At 34.3% G+C, this 10,501-nt stretch overlaps 1 protein-coding gene across 1 annotated transcript in view; it reads right to left on the bottom strand.

Annotated features, from left to right (window-relative positions):
• Positions 1-253: 253 nt before the first annotated feature.
• Positions 254-10,501, bottom strand: part of UCHL5 (ubiquitin carboxyl-terminal hydrolase L5) — an 84,057-nt gene continuing 73,809 nt past the window's right edge. The window contains exons 10-11 of the mRNA XM_006834183.1: positions 8,672-8,770; positions 254-298 (exon numbers count right to left, since the gene is read on the bottom strand). Of these exons, the coding sequence (XP_006834246.1) occupies positions 254-298; positions 8,672-8,770 (144 nt within the window). The remainder of the gene's footprint in view (positions 299-8,671; positions 8,771-10,501) is intronic.

Below are 10,501 nucleotides of genomic sequence, written 5' to 3'. Positions count from 1 at the left end.
AGGAATTCTCAGATACAATGTCAAATAATAGAATTTGAGCAAACAACTCTTAACATCACTTTTATTTAAAATACACTACATGCACATGATGCAAGTAGGAAAAAGTTTATGAATCCATGCATTGAAGACAAGACAGACTGGTGCTATTGTCAAACGTGCATTGGGCCATTTAGGATGTTGTTCAAAGTTTGTAATGGTTTCCATGAAAGTAAGTGCAGAATCAGAACTGTATATATATCCCAAAGCATCCTCTTCATTTTGTTTCCTGAGCTTTCTTTGCATTCTGTTTCTCTTTTGCCTAGAAATGAGATAGTGAGTGTTAGGTTATAAAATCAGAAAAGTCCGTTTAAATGCTATTAAGATAAAATGTGTATGTCTAAGCCAAAGGACTTCAAATGAACTATGTATAAGAAAACTAAAGCATATTTTATCATTTGAACATTATAATAAATTACCATATTTTTGCATATAAACCACCCATGCAGATAATATGCACATGCATATGTGCATCGGAAACTAATAAGAGCGGATTGTTGAACTTACAAAAACCACATAAGATGTGCATTATATGTATAAAGATATGGTACCACTAAGGAACTCTGGTAGTATACTGGTTAAGAGTTGGGCTGTTAACCTCAAGGTCAGCAGTTTGAAGCTACCAGCCATTCCATTGGGGAAAGATGAGGCTTTCTGCTCCTGCAAAGATTTACAGCCTCAGAAATCCTATGCAGGGTCACTATGGGTTGGAACCGACTCCATGGCACATCACCACTACTACTACCACCACCACCACCACCACCACCACCACCACCACCACCATGGTATTCCTGGGCAATTATATAGCTATGCTTTAGTCTTACTGAGAAAAAAACTATGTTTACTTTACAGTTCTTTCTTATCTGAAGTTGAAGTGTATTTTTATCATTGTAATTAAAATATATATCTTTATTCCATATTCATACACATTCATGAATTTTCAAAAAACATATTTATATATCTGCCCATTTCTCAGCAAATACAGGGTAAAAAAGATACTACTTAGGCTTCTGAATATTGGAGTTATGGTTCAAATAAGGTTAACATAACAATGTTACTCACGGCTGGCTTACAAGTTTTCAAGAATGTGCTAAGTTTCAGAGTGAGGGGAATAGGGTAGAATGCCAGCTGAACAATTTACCTCTTGTCTAGATCGGTTTGGTAAAAGGAGATATGAGAGGATTGGGCTAAGATTCTTTTGATTCAATATTGAGTAATTGTTATCATGACTAACTGATTATCACAATTGTAAAGGTAGTAGTAGTTGTAATAGTTAGGTGCCCATCGAGTCAGTACCGACTCATAGAGAACCTATGAACAACAGTATGAAACACTGCCTGGTCCTATAACAACCTCACAATCTTTGCTACATTCGAAGCCATTGCTGCTGCCACTATGCCAATCCATTTTGTTGGGGGTCTTCCTCTTTTTCTCCGACTCTCCACTTTACCAAACATGATTATTTTCCTCCAGTAACTAGTCCATCCTGGCAATATGTCAGAAGTATGAGGGACAAAGTCTGGCCATCCTGGCCTTCAAGGAGCACTCTGGCTGTACTTCTTCCAACACAGATCAGTCTGTTCTTTTGGCAGTCCATGGTACTTTTAATATTCTCCTCCAACACCATAAATCAAATGTATTAATTCTTACATGGTCTTCTTTATTCATTGTCCAGCTTTCGCATGCATATGAGGTTACTGAAAATACCATGGTTTGTGTCAGGCACACCTTAGTCTTCAAACTGACATCTTTGCTCTTGAACACTTTAAAGAGGTCTTGTGCTGCTAGCAGATCTGCCTAAAGCAAAATGTTATTTGATTTCTTGTCTGCTGCTTCCATGAGTGTTGATGGTTGATCAGAGCAAAAATGAAATCTTTGACAACTTTCAATCTTCTCTCCATTTATATGGATATTTTGTATTGGTTCAGCAGTGAGGATTTTTGTTTTCTTTACATTAGAGATGTGATGTAAAGGTAGAAGATGTGGAACAAAAAGAGGGGAGTAGCTTATTTTTCATTCCAGGAACAGAGGACCCTAGGGCCATCAAGAGGGAAGAGCATGAGTAGAGCATGTGATCCTAACCAGAGAAGCAGTGGCCCCAGAAACAGAAGTAGAGGTAATGGCTTCGAGACATAGAGCATCTGAGGACTCTAGACCCATGCAGAAAGGCTGTGTGCTAGAGAGCAGGAAGCTGACTTACAAATGTACCCTTTACTGTTTGGTTGCTTAAATGAATATATATTTTCTGTGTGTTTTGTGCTTATCAAAAAAAAAAAAAAAAAAACAGAAGTTCTATCATGCAATCTCCAGCATCACTTCTACCACCAAGGCCATTATTTTCCAATGACTGATCCTTCCTCTTTGTTTCCAACCTTTGTATTCCAATCACCAGTAATTATTAATGCACCTTGATTTCTTATTTGATCAATTTCAGATTGAAGAAGTTGGTACAATCTTCAATTTCATCAACACTGGATTTAATAGATGGTGTATAAATTTGAATAATAGTGGTATTAACTGGTCTTCCTTGTATGTAGGCAGGTGAATATTACCCTATCACAGACAGTATTATACTTCAAACTAGATCTTCTTTTTGATGATGAATTTGATGCCATTCCTCTTCAATTTTTCATTTCCGGCATAGTAAACCATGTGATCCTCAGATTCAAAATGGCCAATACCAGTCCATTTCAGATCACTAATGCCTATTTTGTAATGCCTAGGATTATCAATGTTTATGCATTCCATTTCAGTTTTGGCAACTTCCAATTTTCAGAGATTCATACAATTCATTCTCTGTTTATTAACTGATGTTTACAGTTGTTTCTCCTAATTTTCAGTTGTGCCCCTTCAGCAAATTAAGGTCCCAAGGGTTTAAGTCCATTGTCATCACCATGGTCAACTGTACTTTGGGGAGGTAGCTCTTCCCCAATGGCATTGTGCCTTCCAAACCAAGAGGCTCATCTTCTGGCATTATTTTTGACAATATTCTGGTGCTATTCATCATGTTTCAATATTCAGTATTTTGGTGCTACCTAACAGTGTTTCGTTGCCATTCATAAAGTTTTCAATGGCTAAACATTTGGAAGCATTCCATCTCTCCCTCTCCTTCTTCCAAATCTGTCTTAATCTTGAAGTTCAGCTGAAGCCTATCCTGACAGGGTAACCCACCTGTCATTTAAAATACCAGTGACATAGCTTCCATCATCACAGCAACACACAAGCCACCAGAGTGTGACAATTTTGACAGATGAACACTGGATGGATACATGGTTCCCAAATTTTTCTTCCAATCTATATGTTGTCTTTTCACTTTTTGTTAATTAAATTCTTCGATGAACAAAATTATTTAATCTAAGGGCTGTCATATCTGATAATCCATCATTAAAAACTAGGTCCCACAGCCGTTTTTTCTCTCTAAGAATGTTATTGGGTTTACTTTTCACATTTAGATGCTTGATCCATTTTGAAATGGTTTTTGGGACTGGTGTGAAGCACAGATCTTGATTCGTTCTTCTGGATGTGGAAATCCCATTTCCCCAGCACCGTTTACTGAAGAGATACTTATTTCCCACTTTGAATGGACTTAGTACCCTTGTCAAAAAATCAGCTAACCATAAATGTGTGGATTTATTTTTGTATTTTCAATTTTATATCATTGGTCTACATGCCTGTTATTATACCAGTAATGAAATATTTCCATTACTGTGGTGAGCTTATTTATATTTAAAAAGCATTTTTCCACATTATTTGAGTTTTATGAAAATTGTACAAGCTTTAATGCTAGTTATATTTTCACTCTTTTCCAGATGAGGAAACCAAACCTCACAGATTATTACTGACCTCAACCAATATCATACAACTAGCAAAACTTCAATCAGAGGTCAAAAGATACATGTCCTACAACAGTACCTTTCAGTATATATAATAACCTGGGAATCCTGCTCAAATGTACACTGATTTCGTAAAATGCCCGAAATTCTGAATTCCTATTGCATTCCCAGGTGATGCCGTTCCTTTGACCCCTTTGAAAAGCAAGATTTAGAGTACTAAAGTACACTGTTCTTTTATGACACTTGAATCAGAAAGAAACTAGTAAATTGGACTTTTGCTATTATACAATCAATAAGAAATAGGATAATTAGAACAATTATAATATTTGTATAATGCATTAGGTAATACAATTACTATATAACAATATGATGAAATTAAGAGCTGTGCCTTAGGGTTAATATATTAAGAACAAATATATAATATGGTAAATCAACACTGCAAGCAAAATTTATAATTTAGTATATCTACAATATCTCACAGGTTAATGCTAAAAAAGAACTTTTCTGTTTTTTAATCATGAAAATACAATTTGATTTGACCTAACTAAAATGAAACATGTACTTTACTTATTGATCTCTAGATATATGTAACATGTTTAAACAAGAATGTTTTTACTGGTCTATGATGTAACATGATAACATAATGTAATTAATTATCAAACACATAATACAGAGAGTATCCATACATTCATTAACCTGTAAAACCAAGAGTAAAATTAAGAGATGCATTAAATAAGTTAAAAAATAATTACCGCCATTGAGTAATTACTATGTACTTTATAGACATTATTTCATTTATTCCTCAAGGATATGAAATACATTTAGTTATCAATTTACAGATGAGGAAACGAGGCTCTAAGAAAGTAAATAACTTGCCCACAAGTACTACCTTAATAAGTAACACAACTAAATCCAAAGGCTATTCTGTTCTACATTTATTTAAAAAAACAAAAACAAAAAAAACTTTCTTTCTTAGTAGCATTCCAGTGAGCAACTGAAAATTACTGACTCATGTCTAGATAATTCTGTGATCATAGATATTAATGTACATATTTTGTAAATAATTTAACTATTGTTCTACCTAATTTCTATTAAGGGATACAAAAGGTTACTGCTGAAAGTTATTTATTACCAATTGAATCATAATGTCTTAGTAAACTAGGGACAAAATTCAGTATTGTGAAGTTGCTTTGGAACCCCACAGCAAAAGAATCTATGATTTTCCCTTTTGGTAGGTTCTGAAGCTGACCAGGTTTCAGTGAAGTCTCCCTATTAAGATGGACTAAGAATGAAGGCCTGATGAACTACTTCTGAAAAATTATCCAATGATAACCTTAAGGATCCAACTGGTAATCAACTATGGGAATAGCTTAATACCAGTCAGTGTTCCTTCCATTCCATTGAGTATTGGGTTGGCATGAGTTGGTGGTGAATTCACCAACAGCTTATAATAATAATTGGTGGTTATAAAAAGCTCAGGAAAGACAATAAAAACAGATTTAAAGGATGAAATTAAATTATAAAATATATCTGAATACATAAAAATTTGATAAATAGAATCTTAACCTAGCTGATTTTATTTTATATTTTAAGAAACAGATTTTGAATATAGCGTATAAAGTTTTATAATTATATATTTTTAGTTTACCTTTTTTTATAATGTACACTTAACACATCAGATAAGAACAGAAGTATCATATAACAAAACCATTTATAAGAGATCTACTTTGACCTAAAAACTAATTAATTTGGGAGAATCAAAGTCCTCACACTTCATTTTTCTGCAAAATGAGAAAATTTCTATGGCTGAAATACTTCCATGCCATCAATTGCTTCAAATGCTCAGAAGTCTGATCTTGTATAAGCTTGGCACTGCCTATAGAAGTCACCTTTACTTTACTGCGTGGATCCTTCCACTTCTTTCACATTTTGTTTCTTTATTTTACTATCCCTTAAAAATAATGATTCCAATTCAATAATCCATTTCTGAATTTCTGTTCATTATTTAAGAGTAAAGTAGTAATACTTCTATCATTATTAAACCCTTCAACCTATGTATAACTATAAAACCTAATCTTAAATATTTGTACATATATTCTAGCAGTTTTTACAACCTGCTTTATATTCTAACATTTGCATTATCAGCAGAACATGATATATCAATACTTTTTTTTCCAAAAGACAAACAAAAAATAAATATTTTAATTACAAGTACAGATTTTAAATCTCATGGATGTAAAATTTAAAATGACTAAAGTCCTGGTGTGGTGCTATTGGATAAGTACTGGACTACCAACCACAAGGTAAACAGTTCAAACCCACCAGTCTCTCCCCAGAAACCCTACACAACAACAATAATAACAGGGTCACTATGAGTTGGAATCGACTCAACAGCATTTAACAGCAAAAAAGCTATTTAGTCCCTAGATGGTACAAATGTTCAAATGCTAGACTACTAACCTAGAGGTCCACATTCAAATCTACCCAGAGGCTCCTTGGAAGTGGTGTTGTTAAGTGTCGTCGAGTCAGCTCTGACCATAGTGAGCCTGAATAGGGTTTCCGAGGAGTACCTGGTGAGCTTGAACCACCGACCTTGCAGTTCAAATGGCTTTGCAATCTGGCGCATTAACCCACAGCACCACACCAGGACTCCTCCTTGACAGTAAAACCTGGTAATCCTAGTCACCGACTTGAAAACCCAATGGAACAGTTCTACTCTGTATATATGAGGATACCACTAATTCAACAGCAACTAAAAATAACATTAAGTTATTTATGTCCCTGGGTGGTGTAAACAGTTAACACATACTCAGCTGCTAACGAAAAACTTGGATTCAAGTTGACGCAGGAGAACAAAGGCCTGGATACTATTTCTGAAAAGTTGATCACTAAAAATCCTATGGAGCACAGTTTTATTGTGACACACATGGGCTCAACATGAGTTGGAGTCCACTCAATTAACAACTAATTATTGACCTGGAGGAGAAATTACCTATTCTATATAAACCTAAGCCTCTCCCTCACTTTCTCCTCCTAGGAGCAGATATTGTATATATTCAAGAAATAAACGTATCTCAATAATGTTGATATTAACATTAATTGTAAAAACAATTTCAAAAAATAGGCAAAGCTAAAAGATCGCCAACTATCCCTTCTCAGTAAAACAAATACAAACAAGAGCAGACCATTCCACTATAACTAAGCATTCATATACTGCCACCTTGTGTCCAAATAATATGAATTAAAGAAATTCAGTTCAGATGCAAATGCTCAAAAGCTATTGTTCACTATGTATGGTCTCACAAAAACCTGGGGATCCTGGTGTGGCTGTAGGATAAGCACAAGACTGCTAACCACAAGATCAGCAGTTCTAACACCAGCCACTCCTAAGAAACCCGTACTATGTCGTTTACAAGTAGGAACCAATTTGACAGCACTCAACAGCAATAACATATTGTCACTGAAATAAACAGTATTTACAGACCAATTTTAGAGCAAAATTTATACATTTAAAATATATACATTTGTCTTGTCCCTAATAACATTTATTTATACTTAAAATCTGTTAAGAAATGCCATATGATTTATTAACACAACATTCTATATTATTATGTTTAATATTTTCAACATAGAAATATTTCACAGTGTTTTATACAAAGAACATCATGTCTAGTTACTCTGCTACCCAAGCATTTCAAGAACCACAAGGCATTCATTGTTCATCTGAACTTTAAATACTAGAAGTCAGGACAAAACTATTTTAGTGTCCATGTAATAAGATACATACAGAAATCTCATTAATTCATATATACTATTAAAATTTTATGATAACATGAAACAGCTGGGTTGAAATGTAACTTTGCATAGTAAGCTTTAAAATTAGTAAAAAAAAATAAATAAATACCTACCATTGTGGTATTTTATCAAAGTAATGTAGTAACTTCTCAACGTGTTTCTTAAAATGTGAAATACAACCCAGCTACATTAGAATCACTGGAAGAATTTATTAAATATTCCATATCCCTATATCAGAATCTCTGGAGAGGGGCCAGGTAACATGTAATTTAGAGTATCCAGTGAGGGTCACTCTGAGAAATACTGATTTATAGCACAAAACTTAAAAATGATGTAACTACATTTCATGAATTCAGCAAATGATTTATTAAATGTCACTTATGGATCAAAAGCAATCTTAGAAATCTGATTTTTCATTCAGTGGAAAGGATACTAAACTAGGAATTAAAAAAGCCATTTCTTGCTCCAGGCTAGGATTTTTTGGGTTTTTCAAATTTGTTTCCTTTTCGTTTTCTTTTTTCTCCTCAATGTCCATTCTAGTTCAAACTTTTATGAGTTCAAGTCATAACTTTTCTCTATTAAAAATGGAAAAAAATCTATTTCCAATATTAACATTAACATTTTCAACTTACAGAGAGAATAGTATTCTAAATTTTATTTTAATATAACCAAAAAGAAAAAGTTACGCACTTTTAATACCAAATCAGAGCAATGCCACAGGAATGGCCACTTTTTTCTCCTAAGGAAGCACTGGAGGGTCCGAACCGAAGACCTTTAATTAACGGCCAAGTGTTTAACCACCGGGCAACAATACAATCTTAAGTTTCTGACAATCAGAATTCTGGACATATAAAACAGTGGCACAATCCTTTATTGTTATCTTACAATACTTCTAGTGATCTAACTCTCATCTAAAGTATAAAACAACAGGCAAAAGCAAATAAGTAAGTTTAAAATTTTTTTATATATGTTAAACAAAAAAATTCATGTTTCTGGAAAATACATACCTTTTCTACTAGTGGTATTAGCTGCTGGTGCTCGGCTAAAGTCTTTAGCAATTCCATAATGAAAGGCAGATAATTATGCTTCCTCCTGATATTTTCAATCTAAAATTAAAATAAGTATCAAACCATGCTAAGTATACATTTCTACAATTGTTTTTAAAGTTTTATTTTTTGCATACAATTCAAGATATAAATGGGATAGAATAAAAATCATTATAAAAATATGAGATTCAGTTCCCATAGCAAAGAGACTAATATAAAACATGGAAAGAGTTTCTTGAACTTGACTCCCTAGGCTCAGTTTGGCAAACAACAAAAGCTTTTAAAAGTAAAATCTAAGATTACTTATACTTAATTTATGAGAGCAAATGTGTAACACTTTTGCTGCATACATGTTAGTAATCACAGCAAGCCTAATAAGATCAGCTTTATTTTGTGACCAAGATTAATTTCTTTTTTTGAGATTAAGTTTTAATCAAAAGAGGGCAGTATTGGGAATAATATTTATTTCAATGGAACACTATGAATCAGGAACACACCATTCCAAATTATGTGAGTGCAGCCTTTCATTGCCATTGAGCTATTTTACAACACTAAGTTATACAGAAGTGATAGTAATGGAAAACAATTCTTGTCTAATGACACGAAGATTGTTGTTATGTGCTGTGGAGTCGGTTCCAACTCATAGCGACCCTGTATAGGATATTCCAAGGCTGAAAATCTTGATAGGAGCAGAAACCCTCATCTTTCTCCCACGGAACAGCTGGTAGTTTCGAACTTCTGTCCCTGAGGTTCCATAACCACTACGCTACCAGAGCTCAATGTGTGCAGATACTGCTAAACAATTCTCATCTTCTATAGACATGAAAATACAGTCTCTGTTTGGTAAAGGTTCATTCAATTAACTTAATTTTCTCCCACTAGGAAAACAAAAAACCCCTAAAAAAAACAGCTTCCATTTATTTGTACATTCATTTCAATAGTCCTTTACTTCATATACATTTGCATTTCTTTGCCTTCTCCTTTATCTGGGTGTGACACCGTACTGGTGTCTTCAGTTATTATTAATTATGAATTAAATAAATTTTAACGTGTTCATTTTTTATCAGTATAAAGAATCTTAAATAATTTTCAAACTGTACAGCATGCAAAATTCCTGAGAAATTAGTTTGTGCTTTACTTTAGGTAGACAGGAGGTTTCAAAAAGTTGACGGAAATTTTTAATTAAAAGATAGTAGAACTGCCATAGACTCCTGTCGACCAGTAGATAAGAGAAGAGGAAGGGCTGGTTGGTCTGAAGTATGGTGAAACCTGGGGTCTCCTGAGCCCATGGACAAGAACATAGCCACGGAGGGCTAGAGCTGAGAGTGGAGCATCCAGCTGATATGAAGTGAGGGGAGATGAATAAGAATGTCCAAACTTGCAGATAGTATCCATTTGACCTAGCCTCAATGGTTTGATAATCAGAACTCGACCTGTTGTTGTTGTTATATGCCATAGAGTCGGTTCTGACTCATTGCAACCCTCTACAGGATTTCCGACGCAATAAAGCTTTACGGGGGCAGAAAGCCTCATCTTTCTCCTGCGGGACAGCTGGTAGTTTCGAACTTTTAACTGCGAGATTAGCAGTCCAATTCGTAACCACTATCCTACCAGAGCTCCTTAGAACTCAAGTAGAGGAAGATAAAAAGAATTTGATAAAGGAAACAAGTGTAAATTACTACAATTTGATGAACTTGACCTATACTTATGGATGTAGTAGCTCAAAACACCAAATGAGAGGGTAGGAGTCTTCATCCTACCCTTTCTGTATGCAGGAGTGATAGGGAAGGG

Source organism: Chrysochloris asiatica, unplaced genomic scaffold (assembly GCF_000296735.1).
Source record: "Chrysochloris asiatica unplaced genomic scaffold, ChrAsi1.0 scaffold00009, whole genome shotgun sequence".
Taxonomy (NCBI): domain Eukaryota; kingdom Metazoa; phylum Chordata; class Mammalia; order Afrosoricida; family Chrysochloridae; genus Chrysochloris; species Chrysochloris asiatica.
Note: the sequence above shows the minus strand (reverse complement) of the source record. Positions and strands in the feature narration are given on the sequence as shown.